Source organism: Strigops habroptila, chromosome 1 (assembly GCF_004027225.2).
Source record: "Strigops habroptila isolate Jane chromosome 1, bStrHab1.2.pri, whole genome shotgun sequence".
NCBI lineage: Eukaryota > Metazoa > Chordata > Aves > Psittaciformes > Psittacidae > Strigops > Strigops habroptila.
The window spans coordinates 153,638,396-153,661,148 of NC_044277.2; the positions used below are offsets into that span (position 1 = coordinate 153,638,396).

The 22,753-nt window shown below is 41.9% G+C and overlaps 1 protein-coding gene across 3 annotated transcripts in view; it reads right to left on the minus strand.

Moving 5' to 3' along the window:
• ELMO1 (engulfment and cell motility 1) overlaps positions 1-22,753 on the minus strand; it is a 278,325-nt gene that overhangs the window by 96,248 nt on the left and 159,324 nt on the right. For all 3 annotated transcript variants that reach the window (XM_032919775.1, XM_030477045.2, XM_030477054.1), the window contains one exon: positions 6,648-6,784. In XM_032919775.1, coding sequence (XP_032775666.1) covers positions 6,648-6,784 — 137 coding nt within the window. The remainder of the gene's footprint in view (positions 1-6,647; positions 6,785-22,753) is intronic.

Here is a 22,753-nt window from a genome sequence, read left to right on the forward strand (position 1 = left end):
TTCCTGCAGCCAGAAGCAGCAGATGAGTAATAAACTGGCTTTGACAAATGCAGTGGGACACATCTGGGGATCTGACAGGTATAGATAAATGCACCGAGAGGACTAAACAGAGCCATTCCATTCCTAAATGAGCAGCTGATGAAGGGATAAACCTGCAATATCCAGGCCACAAAAAGCACAGAATGCTGACAGAATACTAGGGAAAAATATTTAACAGGTTTTCCCTATATCACATTAAATTGCACTACTTAAAACAGACCATTCTAAAGGAAGTGGTTGCTAATGGAATAGACCTGACAACCTTCCTGCACCCAAATCATGCTCTTCCAGGATATTGCCATTTGGAGGGTGGGGGTTTTAATTCAATTAAAAAGTCACTATTTCTGTACAAGCTATGCAGCAGACCTGCAAAATGCTATTTGCTATACATGTTTAAAATAAACACATGCATTACACAATGAATCACACGATGTATCTATAGCAATTATCCATTTCCAATAAAAGTTAATAAAGTGCTAATGGCCTCAGCTGTGAAAATGTGGACTTTAATTTGTACTCATCTGCCTAAGCCTGGGGAATACTCAATTCACTCCATGTGAGAATAATTTATTTGCCGTACCTCTGACTGATATAAACAAAGTATTGCCAAGGGAAGGTGCAATAAAGCTAACATGTGCCATCATTCCACATTTCCCACATTGGGAAATGCAAACAGAACACCCTTTCAAAGCTTCTCTCAAAAGAAGCTAAATTTACCTGCTTCAGACCAGTGAAAAACCAGCCATAAGAAAACAATAAATGCTTTGGAGAGCATCTGTGAAGAGCTATTTATCATTCCTTTTACCTCTTACCATTGAAAGGAAAACGAAGCGACAGACAAATTTACAGACTGACCAAAGGATTTTACTTTCAAGTTTGTTTGAATTAATTTTTCTCCTGTTTGAGGGACTGGTTCTTTCATGCTCCTGAAGCACCATTTGCCATTGTCCTCCAAGCATCCCTATGAGTGGCTGGGAAAGAGGGGCAGAAACACAGGGGAAAGCAGCACCTCTGGGGCTGGAGCTGCTGCTGCAGCCTGGAGCTGCTGCTGCAGCCTGGAGCTGAGTAATGGAGGAGGCTGGAGAAAATGGCCAGGCATCCCGTTTCTGCTCTTGCCCCTGACGCTGCTACGCTGCCAAGCCACTTGAGCTCTGGTGCCTTTGCCTCCTTCCTGCAAAAACAGGGTTTATCAAGATTCAGCCAACTCTGCAAGCAGCAGCAAAGTGCAGAATATTGTTAGTGCCACTAGAGGGGATCACTTGAGCATGGCAGGAGACCTGCTCCTGCTCCATGTCAGGCATAGAGCTGCCATGGCAAGGACCAGCACCAGGACAAGGTTGCATCGCAGGGGGAATTTCAGACAGGATCTGCGCAGTCTGGAATCGCCCCAGTTTGCAGAGCATTACCGAGTCATCCCTTCATGACTCCAGAGATCTGAGTTTCTTGCTTATGATGTTAAAACCAGTTACCTTTAACAGGATTTAAGTGACAGAGGGTAGTTTGACATTAGATAGTAGAAAGATGTTCTTCCCTGTGAGGGTGCTGAGGCGCTGGCACAGGGTGCCCAGAGAAGCTGTGGCTGCCCCATCCCTGGCAGTGTTCAAGGCCAGGTTGGACACAGGGGCTTGGAGCAACCTGCTCTAGTGGAAGGTGTCCCTGCCCGTGGCAGGGGGTTGGAGCTGGATAAGCTTTAAGGTCCCTTCAACCCAAACCAGGCTGGGACTTTATAATCCAGAAAAGCTGGTGTCAGCTCCTCTGTCCCATTGCTGCTCTGACCCTTTCCAAATGACACTCCATACTTCTGCTTCCTTATGCGTAACTCGCGTTACCTGATGGCGGTGTTGACCCACAACACATTTCCACACAAAACACCACTGAAACAAGTACGGTCCTTAAAAGCCTGCCCTTGAACACTTAGTCATATTTTGAACCCAGCTTTACACAGTTATCCAGCCTACAGCTTCCAACAGTGTGACAATACTAGAGCAGCTGAGACACCTGTGGCACGGCATTTCCAAACCGTCAGCAAGCAAGGAAAAGGTATTTTTCATTTTTATGTTATGCTTGGTTACCTTTTTTGTTATCTTGTCAGCGAGCAAGAAAAAATGTTCACAGGGTCTGAGCATGAGCAATAAACATCTTTTGTGCTTATCAAATGCCTCAGTGTTTGCTTTGGTGTTTAATTACAGGACTCACGTAGGGCATTTATTGTTTGCATCTGCTGCCACTGTGAACAATGTCTACTCTGTTGATTACCACACAAGGCAGTTCGTTATGGGTATACCTGTCAGTGGCGTATATTATCATCTCGCTGAGCAGATGCCACTCCTGCATGGGGATTCAGTGCTGCAGCATTCTGTGTTACCGAAATAGCCAGACACAAATGCATTTGCTCAAGGTACCCAGGTCTCCCACTGTGAAATGAACGCTAGCTTTGCCAAAATGCTGAAACCAGACGTTTTGGGGTCTTCTGAGAATGTTCTTCTGAGCATAAAATAAATGCTCATAGAACTCTTTAAAAGCTGGTGGTTTATACCGTGATGACCTCAAACACATGGCCAGAGGGCAAAATAAATTACCTAGAGTTCTCAGTAATAAGAAAGATGCATCCATAGCATCATTAGCCAACCTCATCCCACCTTCCTATTCCTTAAACCTCTAGTTTCAGCAAATGCAGAAGATTTTGATTTCAAGCACCACACACCACAGGACTTTTGAAGTTTTTCAGTCTTGGCATCCCCTTCTTAACTTTAGCCACGTTAAAAGGATAATCTGTGTCTTGTTATGAGTAGCCACTTTTGGCTATCTAAAACCTTATAACTATGCTAACACACTAATAAAAGCAGCTATCATTGTGCCCATGCTCTACAAAGCAGCCTCAAAACCCTAGTAGGTGAATTAACTTCACCTTTTTCCTTCCATCCAGGGACTGGAAGCAGTAATTTTTATTCTTAATGGGTTTTTTAAGATAGCACTACGCTAGGCACAGTATTAGCAAACGGTTCATGTTGTTCTGCAGGTCTAACAAGACAAGCTGTGGCTGGGCTTGCAGCTAAAATAATACATTTGCTCACTCTTCCTCCTATTAGCATGTGAACTTCAAACTTACAAAAAGCAGGAGACTGAAATCTCTGGAGACCAGAGGTAAGAGGATAATCTTGTCCTACACAATGCTCTATCTGTGGTATCCCTGTCTCAGGAAAAACAGGATGCGTATTTTACAAGAAGATCACTAACAAGATAGTCATCTCAATGTAGATCCTCATTAGGGCAACACAAGCGCATCTACCTGAGTACAACTAGTGGGTATCAACAAAAAAAATTCCATTGGGAGTATGCTTTGGAATTTTACAATGGGGCCATTACCTTGAATTCCACCCACTATTATGTTAAACAACACCAGCAACCAATTTAAGTACATCTTAGTCTGCATGGCAGTAGGGCCTGATTACCATGAGCAGAGTGTAGGTGGTTCCTTCATGAGGGAAACTGACTGATGGGCACCTAATTAAATGGGCAGGCTGGTGATGAAGGTTTCTAGGTGCTGGAGTGCAAGATAACTCAGTCCAGCCTTCTTACAGCCAGCATTGACTCCAAAAATCAATACACAATCCTTTCTTCTGCTGCAATAAAACATGTAGAATTATGTAAAGCTTGGAGAGAAGATTATATTTTCGAAGCCATAAACCATACTGTCTGCTCACAAATGACTGTAGAGGACAGAGCTTGTAAAGTGTCTTTTGATCATCTGTAGGCTCAAAGGAAAACAAAGAGTTTCAAATGGAATTGCTGCCACTTGCATGTCTGTCTAACCAGCTGCATCTTCATTTCTCTAGAAGACTCACCAGACTGAATTATGTATGTCTTAAAATGTTATAAAGGCGTAATATAAGCTTAGCTGCCTGACTGAATTATTCTATTCAGACATCTACCAGTATATTGAGAGACTGTAAAAAAGGCTTTGGGTCTGACAGTATCATGCTATCACCATAGAGATACAAGGAGTTTTCCTAATGCAAAAGTTCACAAAAGGTGTCTCTTTTACTAAATGAGAATTGGAGAGACTAAGCACGAGACCATAACCATTTCACTAAAATACCATAGAATTCTTCCAACTATAAGCAAAGTGCTATTTTAATTATTATCTTTTTTTAAGCTTCAAAAATGAAAAAAGCCCTATATAAAATCTCCACAACATGAATTGAGGAACTACGATGGCACAGTAGGCCATTGTGTCATCAAAAGAAGGTCTTACTCTGTAGCTTAAAACCCCATTGAGAACAGGCACTGAAACCTGAAGGGAAGTATTCAATCACCTCACTTCTTTTAGCACCTATTATTGTCCCATGCAAGAGGGGAAGAAATAAATCTCTGTATGTGCACACAGACTTCCAACAGCCCCTCAACATACAAGCTACTGTGATTAATCAAAAGTTAAAAATTAACAAATAAAAGAGCTCATTTTCTTCAATGATGATGAAAGATCAAAGCAAATGGATTAGCTTTTTAGAAGCATCTCCAGGTCTCAAGAGTTACCACCCGATATACTGACATTGTCCAAATTTGTTCTGGAGATTTTGGGGGAGGAAGAGAAAAAGAAAGCAAGTGAATGATCCTATCAGCCAGGTAGGTATTAAAACATAGCATCAACTAAGCCACTGTATCTTGTAGTGCATCTTCTGCATTCTTCCTGTTCACTCCCAAAAGCATGGGCTGAATGTCCTCTGCGTCCACATGGCCTGTGCCTGCCAAGTTTTCAACAGTGACCGTGTAGGAACGGGTACCCTTAGCACACAGGAAAGATGCAGAAAGAATATAGACCTGCCATGATCACCAAAGCCTCTTGCCAGATAAGGATTAACAGTGGTGGTGTTCAGTTTGGTAGAGCCACCAGCACTGGCAGCTGTCACCCACTAACCAGATGGGCAAACCTTGGGTACCACCATACAACATCATCCCCCACAAATCCAGAAGTGCTTCACAAGCCAACACAACACCACGGTTTGCTTCACTCACAGATCCCTTTGGACATTTATCAGCTGAGTAATGCACATCACCACCACATGTCATTTGAAGTGGATGAGAGCACAAAAATCTCCTTATGACTAAAAGAGAGGATTTAGATAAGCAGAAAGTAATTACAGAACTGTTAGAAATGAGTTGCAAGAGTTTAGCATTCCCTCCCCTTCAGGAAACCAGTTACAATATCAAGAGTGATTTTCGCAGGCAGAGATCCTGGGTTCATTCTTCTCCTGAATTCCCGAGGACTACTAATAATATTCCAACTCAAATTGTGGGAAATTATGTACACAAATCCTTCTTCCACTGAGACAGAAGGTCTGTAAGTAATAGGCAGCTGTTAGTACGTTTATTTAAAACAACCATATATTACGAAGTATTAAAAGAGCTGTTGCTTTTTTAAGCTCTTGATTTTTGGTTTCTATATTGTTCAGTGAGTTATCTTGCTATTGCTCCTTCTGTGCTCCTGGACCATTAGGTAAGAGAATCATGTCAGAAATTCCATGCAGGAACAAGCCTCTAGGTCACCTAGCTACAACAGCATGCACTTTGGTCTTGCCGTCTCTCTTTTGCCAGAGCTCTGGCACTGCTTTACCTGAAAGAACTCAACAAAGGTTATTCAACACTGTGTACTAAGCATTTACCTTCACTCAGCAGTAGAAAATGGACATTTAGACCACTTCAGTAATAGATGGTTCCAATAAGAAGTTAGGCATGATCACTCTTACTAGCGCTCACATAACATTTGAGTCTGGTGGCTTCAGAGCACTCACAGGGCACATACTGACACAGCGAAGCAGCCTCACTTGTCATTTCCAACCAGCAGCTCTATAATCAGCATATCCCAGAGACAGATGTTGCCAAGATCCAGTCAAAGGATCCCAACAAAGACAAGGATGCCAGCTGTCCACAAGAGCATGAGTTTGTCATCCTTACGAAATGCCAAAGAAACCATTATGCCTCGTGATACATTAGACAGTTACACCACGATGTCTAGGGACTCTTAAAACAGAGAGTCCTGTTCTACATAGCCTTGCTGAGGGCCAGGAGATTGGCTGAAACTTCCAGAATTCTCTCTTACAACAAAAAGGGTGCAATACTGAGGAGTTTCTGCTTGGAGTTTTGTTTGGTTGGCTTTGTTTTAGTAGGCTAAACTGCACAGCACTTTGCCAGGCTTGTGTCCACTCTTGAATATTTTATCACTTTAGTGCTCACATGAAATGAAAGGGATGCACAGAATTATCACTGCAGTACTCTCTTTGCATTATTTACAACCTTGGAGGCTGCAGCACTTCAGCAGAATATTGTCAACATAAAAAAACCCCAGAATTTCCCCTCAAGCCAGGGTTTTGGTTTCACAGACTGCAGTGCAACATGACTGAAACAGGTCCAGGAACCTCCCTCTCACCTCTCATCCCTTACCCCGTCTTCCTAAATGCTGGTGCTCTGACATGCAAAGAATCCGAACAGGTAAAACTCCCCAGCATTTGGCAGAATGGGGATTAGTAAATTCCTGTGTCTTTAGGGAAGAACACATGTCCTTGTTCCACCATCCTGCCCAGTTATTCCCAGCCCACCCTTCCTCTTGCCTTGTTAAAGTCCTCTGAAGTTGCCCTCATTTCCTTCCATGTCTTGTTCAAGAGCTGAATGCAGATACAGAAGAACTCCTCGAACGATCTGTCATGGGTGAAGAACATGGGATGGAAATCGTTGCAGGTCTCACTGGCTAGAAACAGAAAAACAAGGGCGGTGGAATAAAACATGTACAGGCAGGAGCTTCGAAAATGAACTTAAATAGCCACAACATTCAGAAAACACTGTAATTGAGAGGAATCCCAGGTCTAGTAGCAAAGCATGTCACAACATCCCAAAAAGCAAACCAGCTTTGGTCTACAGTCTTAAAGACAATGAAACGCAGTATTGAGCCTGTCTGTAGGAGACCAACAGCAAGAATAAGAGGAAGCAACTGCCTGTTTGCTGAATATTCTGTCAATGGGTGTTCTGTTTATGCCATATTTTGTTGTTCAGGTTGGGACAGAGAGACAAGGGGAAGAAGCACAAGCCTCCTCATCAAAACGACAGCTCTCATTCTGCTGCTAGCAGCATGTACCACATTGCCTGCTGAGAACCAAACACCAAACCCCATCAGTCACAAACCAGTATTAGATCTATGTACATACTGAAATGTGAAGCTCTGCTGACACTGCAGATGATCAACCATATTGTACATGGATATACCAGAGAGGTAACCAGAGAAATTTAGATAAATGTACAGGCAAGAATGTAACCGATTAAATTTGTTCTTTGAAAACAACTGAAAACAAAAGAAATGGATCTTCTGTCATCTGCCCCTCATTTGAGACAGAAGGACACCCCTGCCCCCTCCGAAAACCCCCAATAAACCCGAACTACCCTTTTTTAATCTAATACTGGCTTTAACAAAGGAAAAATGAAAGATTACTACGATAATCATCTCCAAAAGGCAAAGTACCGTTTGGCGAGACTGCTGTGAACCTCCTTGAGCCAAGAACGGATTTTTAAAAGGTAAGGGCTTCAAGCAATGCACATCTGAGCAACCTGGAACAGAACAGGCTTCAGGCAAGGGCTGAAAAGGATCCTTAAGCCCAGCCATGATGTGCAGAGCCACCTCAGTAAGGTGCATATTTATGCTCTTAACAAACTAACACAAAAGGCAAGTTGACTAAGCCTTTCTTCATATACTCAGTCCCCAAATCTCTTCAGCTTTCACCTCTGCGTGAGTGTTCCTCTGGACTTTTCCAGCAGTCACTCACATGCTTATACAGCAGCATCTTCCCTTACTTCAGGATCAAGCAGCCACTGCTTAGACAAGCTTCCTCCTCTTCAAGAACAGTGGAATTATCAAGCATTGGGATAAATCACCCTTTTCCTGAGGCTGGATCACTGCCTGACATTTGCTTTCTCTCAGCGGAACTGGAGAATTAAGACTCTTTGCACGAGAATGTGAATGGCTCGGGCAGGCTAACTCCATCAGCTGCAGACACTTGGCCTTCGTACCTCTTGTAGCCACAAAACCGCCCTTTCAGCGTGTTTAGTTACCTCTGTTCACCTGTAGCTCTGCTATAGGAACATGAGTTGTACTTAGAATCACCTGAACCCTCAAAGCATAAGGGTTTCTGCTCCTTCACAACATGCAGTATTCCAATTATAAAGCAAAACTCTGAAGCTTAATTGTAAATTTGCAGCTTCATTTTAACATCAGATTTACTAAGATCTAATCAGTTCCTCAGCTACGTAGCGAGGATGAGTGTTAATTTTGGAGCACAGGTTTAATTCTAATCAAGTAAACTCCATTTACTTCAAAAGGTGTGCAGTGAAGGAGGAATTAGTCACAGCAAAGACCTATATTTATGAGGCACAACTCAATCCCTTTGAAAGAATAAAATGTCTCAGGCATGATTTTCAGAGCACCTTCAGCTCCTGTCAATTCCACTGGAGCTGTAAGGGCTCAGCACTTCCAATAATCAAACCTTCAGCCTGTAATAATGTCAGAGACACAACAGAACAGATTCTCAGAGGGCACTTGTCTTTAAGTCATGAAATACTATTATAATGAGAAGAAATAAAATAACACCAAGCATAAGAATGCAGCCAGTACCTTCGCTGTATAAATCACAGCACGCAACAAGGCAATAACCCTCGACACGCACTGGCCTTTCTCATCCTCCTCAGAGCCTGAGCTTCTCACTGCTCCTGCTCATAAAAACCAATAAATCAAAATTAATGGCAAGGCTAGGGATTCTCAGAAACTTGATCATCAGTTCTAACTCATGCTCCTTATGATAATCAGCCCCAAACTATATCGACTACATTGACTGTTCTGCATGCAGAATCAGAGGTGCCTCTGACTCCCCCCGCCCTTTTATTTTCTTTTATAAGTAGGCAACATACTGTGTTTTATGGCTTTTCAGTCTGAAAATAAAAGAGTAAAACTCACTGTTATTGATATAATGAAGAAAGTTGGGCCTGTTAGAAAGTGGGATCAATGTCTTAAAGCAAAAACAAATCCAAAGAAAAATTCAAGACCAATGATAAACAGCTTCCTCAAAATTCCCACCAGCATCCAGACAGTAGAGAAAAGAAAAATACCCCATCTTCTACTTTAAAGGTATCAACTTGCATGTCTCCAAAATTCGATCCAAAACAATACAATTATCCCAAATACAAGAAAATAACACCAAAACCCCAAACGAAGCGCATGGGTGGAGTTTATGCTGTAACATACCTACAGGCTGCAGCTCAGGTCACACCTATGTTTTGTGTTTAAGTATCTAATAAATGACAACCCTTGTCCCAGTATTTTCTTTCTCCTTAAGACAGGCGAGATGAGGATGAAGGAAAAGGCAAATACTGTGTTACTAGTGGTTTCCAGACCAGAGTACAACCGAGCCACAACCTGTGGTCTTTGCCTACTCTCTCCAGCCCTAAGTCAGCACTTCCAGTATCAGAGCACTGCCTGCCTTTGCAGCGTGGGCACATTTAGAGCTGTTCAGTTTTACTAATTAAAATCTTGGATTTATTCTTCCACTAGCTTGCAATTTTACTACTTCTAAACCGAAACAGTGGTCCAGCACTAGAATAATTTGGAAACCTTCTATATAAGAGCTGCATGCAAAATTCCTGCCCTTAAGCCCAGCACTCTCTAACCTTCAGTTTCATGAGCAGGGACTAACCATGTTTATAACCACACAAAAACACCTACTCGGCTGCAACGCAGGGACACAAATCATCATGATTATTTAATAACATCATCAAGTTTTAATTACGTCTCTGTGAGATCACCTTTGAAAGGCAAGTCACAGATGTCTGGCCTACATAAATCAAGTGAAGATCTTGCTGATTTTCCTTTCCCGGCACAATTCTCGGAGCTGTAGATCAATGTGCCACCTTTCAGGATTCAAGCTAGTCCTTCAAGCTGCTGGCTGATCTATAGCTGGGACTTTGAGGGAGAAGCTTAGTTCATTTCTCAACATAAATTGCATTGGCTAAAAAAAAAAAAGAGCTAATTTCAGCCTCTGAGTTTATGTGGTTCCTTCAGAGTGTATTTTCAGTGTCCGCCCAACTACTTTCCACTTGGATAGAGAAAAATAATGATAAAAAAGAATACAATTTTTTTACCTTAGGATTTATTTTGTGCAATACTTGGAAGTAACACAGAGATAACCTCCTCCAAAAGCTACACCAACAGAAACACACCTCTCTAGGCAAGGTATTGCCCTTGGTTTAAAGAAACCTCTCCTTTCCTCCTGACTGCTAAACTGCTGTGTTGATACTAGATACTCATCCCCCACCATATCTTTAAAATAACACAGGGTTGTTCTGACCTCCCTTGTGAAGTTCTTGGATTCAAGAAATGAAAAAGGTTGTACTGGTGTGAAAGCAGAATAATAAATGGCCATATCTGTCATGAAGAGGAAGGTTTGAAATTAAGAACTGCTGAACCCATTATGTTCAAAATCCAAAGATGGTGCTACAAGGGTTGGGGGATGAGTTGAGGTGATTTAAATAGTCATTTCTTCTGTAAATTTAAGGCTTGGTCCCATCACATTGGGAATGCACATGAAAAACAATCTACTAATCACAAATGAGCCACCTTTTTCATGGATGTCAGCCATATACAACTGGTCTACAAAATACAACTAGAATAGATTTGCTTAAGCAAATAATAAATAAAAGTTATACTGTTGCTGTGTATTCTAGATATCTCAAAAGCAGGCAGAGAGCTTCAATCAACCAATTTATTTAGTAAGCTGTATAAATACAGTCACCTGGCATTAATGCTGTCACACATAAAGGGAGAGACCTGTGGTGAGGAGTTAAGCCTCTGTGCTGGGGGTGGTATTAACAGATCCTCAAATTCATCAAGAAAAGCACTCTGGAATTGCATCAGCACCACTGGGAGATGAGGGAAGCAGCGATGCAGAGCTCTGGGGAGCTGGTTTGCCAACTCCCAGGGACAGAGGGATTTGAAAGCACCTCCCTGGCTGAAAGGTCCCTGGGATCCAGGCAACCCAATCTGCAGAGATCTGTGTTTGCTGTTACCAAGCTCCTGCTTAATTCTGGGTGAGTCATTTATCCCCTCTGTTGTCTTCCCCAATTTCACAGAAGGAAGATGATAATATTTGATCAGAGAGGAGGCGGGTGGAAAGATCCATTGCACTTTCTGAAGAGCAGCAAGATCCACGAAAGAAGGGTGCAATACGCACCTTGGAAATACCATCTCCATTTGGCACGGCCTCCTCTGAGACTATTATCTGCCAATAACAGAAGGCAACCAAAGAGCAACTAATTCTCACGAGCTCTCAGGAGAAGCAGCACTGTAATTTCTGTTTCTCCCTAAACATGCAGTACAGTAAAAATAACTACTGCCAGGACCATTTTTACATACACAATCAAAAATTCTCTGAGTAACGGAGTACGCAAGAAAAAGCACACCTAATACTGCAGAAATACAGCGATTGCCAAGTTATCTATACCACTGATCCCTGTAGTCTGCTGGCAATAATGTCAGAAAAAACCTTTGGCTAGCTTTCTGGCACATGATAGGGAAACAGTGTAATTTAAGGCAAGGAAGGTCACTAGCAATGGCAGCGCAGTAATGAAACAGTGATATTGCTGCCAGTTGTGTAATTTTCTTTCCTAAGGAACAGTGCTGTTTAGAAGGTTCAAAGGTATTACAACAAAAGCCCCTCAGACAGGGATATCAGGACTGAATCCAAATCCAAAATTTCTGCACTGAAGTAGCATACACATAATTACTCAGGAAAGCCATGAGCTGTTCATGTGAAGTAGGGGAAAAATCCCCCTTTTTTTAACACGGGATACAGCATTTCCAGAGCACCAAAAGCACCCAACAATACACGGCTACAAGAGACCTTCAACAACTTACCTTACCTGGTCAAATATTTAGTTGGAATAGAAATAACATGAAATGGCTAAACATGCAGCAAAACTACCAACTCAAATTCTTCATAAAGACATAAGGCAACAGCATTTCTCTGAACTGATGAGACTTCTCATTAGAGGAGCTATAGAGGGAAACTGGAAGGAAAGTACACATAAAAGGCTTCCTACAGTCTGTAAGCTTTCTGTTTTCAAGGCTGAGAATAAATTTCACTATGCATGAAAAACAAGGATTCCACGAAGCCTCAAGCCTGACAAGACTGGCAGGACTAGGATGCTTATGGCACATGCAACCCCACGCTCTTCACTAACTTAGGCAGATTCGCTTTGAAAGTAACACACCTTCAGAAACACACCTCTCCTCCTGAAAGTATCATTAGATAAAGAAGTCACTATTTAAAATCAGATTAAGAATTAAAAATCAGATTAAAAATCTGCCTCTCTCATTGTCCCAAATAAAGGTAGTGGGAGAAGAACCCTGACTATTGCAGCACAAGTCAATAAAGCCCTGCACCATTACTACCAACAGATCCAGTAGTTCAGAGTTGCACCTCTGTACGTCCGTAATGAAGCGGCTGAAGAACAGTATCTGGGGAGATATTGCTCACCATCATCAGCATCCAAAGCTGATGGTGAACTGAAAGACATCACTGAAGCCAGTAATGTCCACACAAGTAGGCTGACTTGGTGAAGATAACTCCTTTTGCAATTCTCAGTAAGTACAGACACCTCACTGCACCTCTCCTACTAGAACAGACCTGAGGACTGAACACTGTGGTTTGGAAGTGCAAACAGAAAGACAGAGTGCAAAGAGGGGAGAGTTACTAAAAAGGCTCTTATAAGCAACAAGGAAACAAAAAAGATTACAAGGAGTCAGCATCGTGCTGATAAGGGTTCCCCAGCTCTTTCAAAAGCAGCCTATTTTTATTTGTGATAAAACAGATGCCAGATATGAATAACTCTGCACACTGTTGGGCAAACAGGAATATACTCTGCTTCCCTCACTCCTCCACTACTCCCAGTATAAAAAAAGGCAGTAAGAAGAAGAAAATGCAGTTTTAAAGGCTGATGGATAAATCGGAGTATCATTTTTGGAGGTGAGGGAGAACTTTGTTCCAATCAGTCATGCACTTCTAGGAGAAAACTCCTTTAGAGTGGAAATGGTACGAAAAAATAAGGGCTTGGATTTGTCATATCAAAGGGAATGTCTTTTGCAAAACAAACGACATAGATCTGCAAGCACAGACACGCAATTATGCTCCAGCATACTTACAATATCCCTGAATAACAATATAGGATCATAGAATCATTTAAACTGGAAAATACCTTTAAGATCATAAGAACATTAATCAATTAACATGACAGATTTGCTTAGAGACTATGAAGTCCTTATGGTCACTTCTAGTAAACATATAGAATAACAAGGAATTGCAGCTATAAAGCAGACTGTGGAGAAGCTTGCTTAACAAGTAAACATACTACACAAAACCTTCTCACAAAAGATAACAACTGCTGCCCTGTCAGGTTCCTGACAAAGCACAGGAGGCAATGACGGCTACGTGAAAGCATAAGAAAAACCCCAAACGGTGTAAAAAAGCATTTCTGACAATTTCTCTGCCCGCAGACTGTGTACTTGAAGTCCCACTGACACACAGCGGCACTGACACTAGGCCAGCTAAGCTCAGATTATCACGGGAAACACCTTATCACATCTGCTACAGGTTGATACCCTAGTCCCTTCCCTGTTGCATCCTTTCTCTCCTAAGCCCTCAGAGGAACTAGCCTTAACCGTATCTCCAGACACATCAGGAAGAATGACAGTAGCAATGGGGGAGGTAGATATTCTCAGCACTTAGCAGCATAAAGGCAGTCACTCACACTGTGTAACCACTCTTTTTAGCCCTGCAACACCCATTGGCAAAGTTTACTGCTAAATGCTGTACTCTGGCACATTTACTATCAACTTGCAGCACCGCAGACCCACATCACTGAGGGCAGGAGTCTGATGTTCCCGGGTGCAGGAGAAGTGGGCACTCACTCTGTCTTTGCCTGTATATCCCCTTGATGTCCCCTCACATGAGCAGTGCAGCAAGAAACTGCCTTTCATGGCAGGATTGCTGACTTTTCACTTCTACTCTGTTCTAGAAAGCACCAGCTTATTGCTTCTCCTCCTGAAGGGGTTCTTGCTTAAAAAAGCACACTCTTACCTCTAATTACCCATTTTCTTTATTAGGAAGTTACACAGACTGCCTTACAGGTTATAGCTCGTGCCTCTCCAAAGACCTTCTATGAGATACTTCATCAAGAATATACTCTGGTTACCATTTGAAATACAGACCATGCTGTTTCGATTCACCAGAGAAGAGCTGTCACTGGAAATTAATTCTGCTTTAAATAGGCTGGCTGGGGCTCCATCTGTAAGCAAAATTTAAGGAGCCTATGAAAACCTGCAGGAAAAACACTGCATACAGTAACCTGGGAAGTCTACAGAATTTTTAGGTTCCCCCTTGGTACCCAAGGGGCTCTCATTCTCCCTTTTCTCACATGGACCCTCCCCATTAAGATCAAATGCTTAAAATTAGAGTGCAAAGAAATGGTGTGGCCACTGAGCAAGAGAACCAGTCTGTGGTATATGATCTCACAAGTGAGCAACAGCAGGAGAACTGCAAGGAAGAAAAACAAATGAGCAGATGGAGAAGCCAACAAACCAGCAGTCAAGCCAGGAAGGAAAAGAATAACTGGTACCAAGTCATTCCTCTGTTACAAAAACTGGTTACAACTGAATTACCCATGCAGAGATCAGCCATAAACCCTCCATGCTTACCATTAGAGGCATCCATATGTGAGATGCCTCCTTTGGTGCACTTTTGGACAGGCTGTTAGGCTACCTTTGGTGCCCCCATGGTGGGGTATGAAGCAGGCTGCTGCGTGATACTTCTGCCTCATCGGTCAGGCTAGCTCCTGAAGTGCAAGAGCTGGGAGGACAAGTGAGCAGGTATTTCTAAAGTAACACAGCTCAACTTATGCCAGCTCCTCTGCCATCACAGGAAAAGGAACAGCACAAAAGCACTCTAAATGCAACTATTTCCTTTGACTCAATCGCTGGTATACTAAAGATGCCAAAACCAGACTGAGACACAGGGAAAGATTACATCAATAGCAATTAAAAAAATGATTGCCTGTGATTAAGCTGAGGGAATTCACTGTATCACGCAGCCTGGAGCGATGGCAGCTCATCTATCATGTCAGATCTGGTTCTCAACTGTGCTGAAACTACCTTGCTTGCCCAAGAACTAACTATCCACACCTACTGGCTCTCCTTGACTTTGAAAATAGGTGCAGTCCCACCACTACTACACCTCCATTTAGGACAATCCACCTTAGCAACACACCTCTCCTCCATCCTCTTCTGCATCCCGACTGTGTACCTCGTTTAAAATATACACACTTATACATATATGTGCCAAATAACTTCCCCCATCCCCCTTTGTGAAAGTATAATGTGAGAAAGAAGAAACCAGCCACTGGATACAAGTCTGCATGGGCAAAATCCTGTGCCACGGACACAGGATGATGGGAACATGCTATCAGGTCTACAGCCCACCGGCTATTCCGTTCTTGGTCTGCTGGGGAGAACCAGCGGTGCCAAGCGAGGCAGCGACAACCAGTGATCTGTGGGAAAGCACAAATCTTCCCTCTCCTGAAGTCGATAACGACTGGAACCCAGTCGGACTTGCTGAGGCAAAGGTCATTAACTCACTGTGAAAACTGCATCCTAGTTATCTAACCACAACCGCTTCCGCTGTTTTCTCCCCTTACAAATTGTCTTAATCTGTAAATTATGTTTTTAACTATCTGGGCCGGAGTCCCAAAGTCAGACTGGCAGAACAAAAATAAAGCTGCTGAAGCAGACTCTTTCAACACAGACCAAACTGAGTAATTGCTACTCTCAAAACAATGTGATGTGGTTGTGTGCAAGCCGCTCAGGAGACACTGAACCTCGGTGCTTGTTAGTGTATTCATCTGAGATCATCACCATAATGCACTCCTAAGCGTCAAGCAGCTTCAAATGGCTTTGTGAACATTCATCAATCTCTAGAGGAACATTAGTTAACATTAACCCTTCAGATTTAACCTATATCAGGCAAGCAGAAAATCCAGTTAATTAGACCACGGGCTTAATATGAGAAGCTATTTAAACCACATGTTTCCAAGTGACACATTCTGCTCATAAGCTACTCTAGAGAAGCTTTTCGCTTTCCTCTCCCAGTCTCCCACATGTTCACTCAGAGGCTTTTTACACCAAGCATCACGAGGAGAGAACCTGCACTACTTCACTTATCCCTGAACCAGGTGATTCTCTAAGCTTCTTTATAAACTAAAAGCTTTGGGGTTATAATGAATTATGTTTGTTAATATAGAGTGCAAATGCCCTAGGATAGAATTATATAATGGTTTGCTGAGGTCACATTCTTTGTAAACTATCAGGATCAGGAAAATGAGGAGGAAATTTGGTCTAAAATATAATGGTGTTCTATCTCCGGTGTTAATAATTGCACAATATTCCCTTGTAGCTTGTTCTGTTACTTATCTAGTCTCCAGCTTTGTTGTTGTCATTGTTATTTGAGATATATTGTCTCTTTTGTGTTGTAAATCCATTATTTGTTTTGTCCTTGTTGACTACGAGAAGCGAATAAAGTAATTTTTACATCATGCCTGGAGGTTCCTGAAGACAGTTATATCTTTTCTATCACCTTATTCCACCCTGACCATGAATAATTGCCTTAATTTTTCCTTGAGGGTCTTATTTTCCCAAGTGCATTATCATTCACTCCAGAAATATGTCTGTACGCATGAGGGTCACAGAATAGTGACAAACAAAGATGAAAATAAAGATTTCTTAGAAACAACAGCAACAACAGCAAAAAAGGAAGACAAAAAAACCTTCAGCTGAGATTTCTCTCTTGGACTGAGGCTGTGTTTGAAAAAGGAGCTAAGCTAACCTGCTTAGAAATTCTCTCCTATTGCTCTCATTGCAGACGCTTAGCAATTTCAGACAGGAAAAATGAAAGTCATCTCATACAAGACCTCTCTTTGCTTCTGTATTTCAGTTTAAAATTACTTCTTACAATTTAGGATTATTGCTTGGCTGGTTTTTTTTACAACACATTATCCCAGTCATGTCTCAAGAGACGTTGCATATAAGGCAAGTGTACTAGCCTTGCTTTTGTTAGAATAAACTGGTTCATAACACAAGCTAAACAACATAAATTTGTCTGAAAACACACCATCCTGCCCTCAGAAAGCATTATTCAACTCTCTCTTGACTGAACCTGCTCAGCTGTGACATCTGTATGCACAGGTTATCAGCATCTATTTAAAAATAGTGAAGTAATACACCTGGAAAACAAAAGTGTTTCCCAATCTACTGTGACAAGCTACAGAAATGACATTTCCAAACAAACCATCAAGAGATTTCAAATGCTCTTTTGGAGAAATAGATAAATTTCTCCATCACGAATAGGACAGATTAGAAATGCTAGTTTCAAAATGACTAAGGCAAAAGAAGCACCAGACTGGCTTTATGAGGAAAATAAACGTCAACTCTTTCCCATTTCAACTTGAGAAAAGTACTAGAAACTTTTCTTATGGTAGATTAAAATTCAGCAGCAAGATGTTTTTCCCAGCAAGGAATTAAAGGGAGTCTGAACTGAAGCCGTTCTAAACCTCTGTGGGTTTGGATTTATTTTGTGTGTGTGTGGTTTTTAGAAAGCGCATTGCTCTTGGCAGTTTGGAGTAAGGGCTCAACTCAAAATGTAAAGCCCTCGTCCCCAGTCGGGACTTGTTGAGTACAAAGAACTAAAACCTGGTCAGTGTCAATATCTCTGCTCCTGCTGGATATTTCGCAGCCTGACACAGCTCCATTTATCTGCATGTGTCTGGCAGGGCTTGCCAAGAGGGAGGTAAAAGAGCTTCACGTCTCTTCTTATGAGTTTCTTGCTGCCCGAACACAGCATTAACACCAGTCTCCTGTCCCACCAGGTTGGTGAGAAGCTGGGTCTTAGTGTGGGGGCAGTAAATGGTGCCTTGGTTCCAGCAGAGAAGGTGGCACCAGAGGCAGCACCTCTCCCATCACTGCAGCCCCTGAGAGACCTGCCTGTAGGACACCAACCACTCCTGTTCCCACAACAGTCTGTGCTAAAATTCCACCAGAATGACCTCAGGCAGCAGATGAGCTTAAATTGGAACTGACTCAAAATGCACTCAACTGATTTCTCCTTCTGCTACCCCCTTTCTTTTATTTCCACTCTGTTTTTGAGAACAGTCCTGAGGAGAAGGACTTGGGAGTGTTGGGTGGCGAGAAGCATCTCGTGACCCGACATCAGTGTGCACTTGCAGCCCAGAAACCACTCGTGTGCTGGGCTGCATCACCAGAGCGTGAGCAGCAAGTTGAGGGAGGGGATTCTCCCCCTCTACTCTGCTGATATACATGACCAAGTATCGTTCAGAAGCTGAACGTTTACCAGAACATTTTACTTAACTGCATTAATCCTATCAGGATGCCTAGAAAAGCTCTCAAAGGACTTACAAAGTTCAAGGATGGCAAGATGTTTTTCCCCCAAGGTGCCATACAGGTCACACAATTTAAAACAAACTGCGAAGACCCCCAGAACACAAACTTTCTGCCAGACCATGACAGCTCCTTTTCAATGAGATTAAATTGAAGCAGGAATGCAGAGTGTAATGATAATCTCTACTTCCTAAGAATAGAAGTATTAATCTACTTATAATACCAGAAGACATAGGTAAAAGCACAGGAATTCACAGCAATCCTTATTTCCATGATAAATCAGGCCTCACCACCAGTATTTCTTGAGACACTCCATTGCACTGCTCCCATTCCTACAGGAGGAACCCACTGGCAAGGCTCCTGACACTCACCCTACCCTCTGGGTTTCAGCTGGAACCTCCTCCTCTCCTGAGAGATTCGAGCAATTATGTTTTAGCATGGACACATCATCTAAAGCCAAGTACAGAAGAACCCACAGGCTCTTGAATCACATTAGTACTATTACCAGTGACTTCATGAGCACACAAAAAGCACAGAACAAGTAACAGGTAACTTTCTGTGACAGTCATGACACCTATCACAGCCAAAATAGGAAGACTCTCAGTTATGTGCAGGTAAAACTCCATTAGATCCTCCACATGCAGAGGAGGTTGCTGGCTGCTCTGGTTGAAAAATGCAGCACTGGCACAAGTGAGGTGGTTAAAAGCCCAGTCATGCGAGAGAGAATTCAGGCTTAGCCACTACTAATAAGCACAAGATTCATCAGGAGGAAAAAGAAACACAGAGTCCAGTGCACACATTTGGTGGTATGAATTCAATGGGGGTGGGTAGGGGAAGCAGTTGGAGGTGGTCTGTGTGCATTTGGTTGTTTTCTCTTTTAAAACTTTCTTCCTCCACTTTAGAACACAGTTATTTGTGTTCTAAATAACTGGACACAAGCCATTCTTATGACTTAAACCTCCTGCTTAAGAGATTGAACTAAACAATCACACTGCTCTTCTAGCAGGCACAACAGAATTATTCACAGAAACAGGTAGAGGACTGCCTGACCCAGTTATCTGGAAGAAACACCACAGTGCATGTGTGGGCATTTGTGGTCAGGGACCTGCAACATCAAAACAAACCACTTTAATGATAAAACGATGCAAGGCAAAGTGAGAAATCTTTTCTCCAGTTCTACTAGCAGTAATGTATCTCAAGACAGAGTACACCTTGCAAACACCTCCAGAGGAAATTCCTTCTAATTAGTTTGAAGAGCTAGTATCTGAAGCCAAAGAGACTATTCAAATGAAAACTTTGTTCTTGCGCATATATTCAAGCAGACAAGTGTCAAGAAGTCTTTGACAACAGTGCTTGAAGAACAGCACTACTACATTGCTTTATATACTGCTTTCCTCTCCCTTTGCATATTCAGTTTTGATTAAGTATCTTGTAAAGGCTAAAGAAGATGAAGCGCTCTTGCACAGGCAGCAGTCAGATAATCTGAGCCCTGCATTTATTATAGGACTTTTGGAGGTTTTTCTTAAATGTGTGGGACTCAATTGTAGCAATGCAGGTCACATTCTACAGGCTTACATTTTGGATTCACTTACTCATGAAGGGAAAAGTTTCACTAAAACTGGGAGCTTAGGACAGGGAGTTCCACGATCTGGTCCACAAGGAAAGGATGGAATTGCATACAGATTCAGTGATACTTGGTTAACACATGAAAGAAGGTTAAAGAATAACACCCCAGGTTATGATCTGAGCAGAACTGGTCAGGATGCCATTTTCAGGGGAAGAACTTCAATTTACTTTTTAATTTTCCATGAATTATTTCTTCTGTTATCAGAAAGAAGAAAATTGATCTCAGTTTTTCTTTTTTTCAAACCTTTTCACAACTTTCTTAGATCTTTTCTGGAGAAAAAAAGAAAAAAGAAGACAGATTTTGTGGTAAAGTCTGTGGTGAAATGCTGAGATATAAATGATACCATTATATTTCAGTTAAAACACTGAAGGGGGAGAGGGAGGAAGGTTGTTTTCACAGAACAAAAGCATGCAAAACAAGTATTATGAATTGCCTGTAATTACTTAATTACCACCTGCTTAAGACTACACATGTCAGTGTTGCTGGGTTGGGGTTTCTGGTTGTTGGCTGACTTTTTGGTTGGAATTTTTTTCTGGTTTGGGTTGTTTGGGTGGTTTTTTAGTGTTTTTTTTTTTTTAAACAAAGGGCAGGTTTTCTTCTGGATGTGGAAGGCTGATGTGATGTGAGGGAGCGTAAGCACCACAGCACTCAGTGATGGAAGAAAGGATGCAGGAAGTCTATGACCACTCTGTATAACTGACCTAGCCTGAGTCTGAGAGGAAGATAATGCAAAAGCTGATGAGGGTAATTTGTCAGTATTTGTCATAATCTTGAGTTGTGTGAAGACCTTATTTATCACAGGTTGACTTGGCCTAGAAGCTTTTCAAAAGTATACCTTCCATATTAAAACAAACAAAAGACCAAAACCTGCATATATTCAGGATCTATCATAAACATGTCTCTCTAGATCTCCTTTCCAGAAGGTGTTCTTCTCACAGGATTGAACTTCACATCTCCTTAAAGGCTGAACCACCTCCTGAGGGACTGCATCTCAGAAGGGCAGGTCTTTGAAGTCTAAATGGGGTTCAACTGGTCCAACCTCATCACCAAAGGAGGGTGCCCGGCAGGTCAGTTCTTCAAGACTTCATCCAGCGTTGCTCAGGCTCATTGTTGTATTTGCAAAGGTTCAAATGAATCATTTTGGCAGCTTGGATTTACAAAGGTGTTGCATGCCCGTGACCCTACATTAACAATTTTCTAGGGATGCAAGTTAGGCTGGACTCAGTGCTTTTCCCAAGGTAATCCACACGTTCATCTGCACTGCACCAAACGCAAGGGTGAAATCGTGTCATCATGTTCCATTACATAGAAATGTAGTGTTCAGATACATTTTCTTTTTCCCAGAACTATTACTTTAAGCTTGTCATAATAAAAATTGTACATTTTATAGGTGGCACTCCATGGTTGGCTCTAATTAGAGCAGGTATAAACCAAGTGATCAATGTTACACCAAGCAATTCAATAATGTTATAGCAAGCAACTGTCACTCTATTGCACAACACCCATCAGATAAAATAACTGACAGTGCCTCGATTAATTTATGTAAGTGAAATAAAGTCATTATATGCTGGTGGAGTACCAGAGGATCAATATCTCCCTCGAACACAAATATCTCTGCCTGGCTTTGACATTAATTACCCACAAATGTCTCCACATTGACATGCCAGTGGGAGACCATCCTCCTACGATAGCATTTAATAACTCTGGTATTCCCCATTAACCCTAACTGTGCTGACCTTACATCTCTGACAGCCTCCACTCAGGACATCTCTCAATTCTCTCCCTTCCCACACAAAGAACTTGCAGTCATATTTGTGTCTCGTGTAGCTTTCTATTCTCCTTCTTTTTTTGCTGAAAACTATGTCCATTGGACTTGCAGGTGCACAGAATAAAGCTCATAGACAGGGTGTATGGTAAATGCCATGAATTCCTCTGGCACTTTGTATCTACCAAGGAGTCATTCGTGTCACCTACTGTCAGTGTTGACATAATAAATGCCAGCAGTACTTCCTGGTCTGTGATGGCAACAACATTAAGCTTTCGCCTGAAGCCCAAAATAAAAATAATCAATAACATAAGAGAAATAAGCATTGTGGGAGATAGTATTCAGCTTTCCAGCGAACAGTAGGATCAACGAGAATTGTCTTCTTATGGATTTAGGTCTCCATTTAAAACCCCAAGACCCCAGAGGCATCTGTCAATGTCTAATAAGGCGTGCGATCACTGCAAAGACATTCCTCACATTGAAGGAAGAAACCTGCTGTATTCAGAAAGCTATTTTCTCTAAATTTTAGAGAACTTCATAGCCAGGACAGGGCTGAAATCAACTCATGTGCCCAAATTATTGGAAGGGACAAACACACATAGACGCTGATCATACGTGGTTCATTTTCTTAAGAAAACAGACTGAAAGTAACAAAAACCCCTTTATCTTTCCAAGTGTTGGATAAAATTAAAAAATAGAATATCAAAAGGCTGAAATATGAAAAGGAAAAAGGCTAAAGAAAAAACAAAACCTAATGCCAAAGTAAAGAATTATATTAAAAAATCATGGA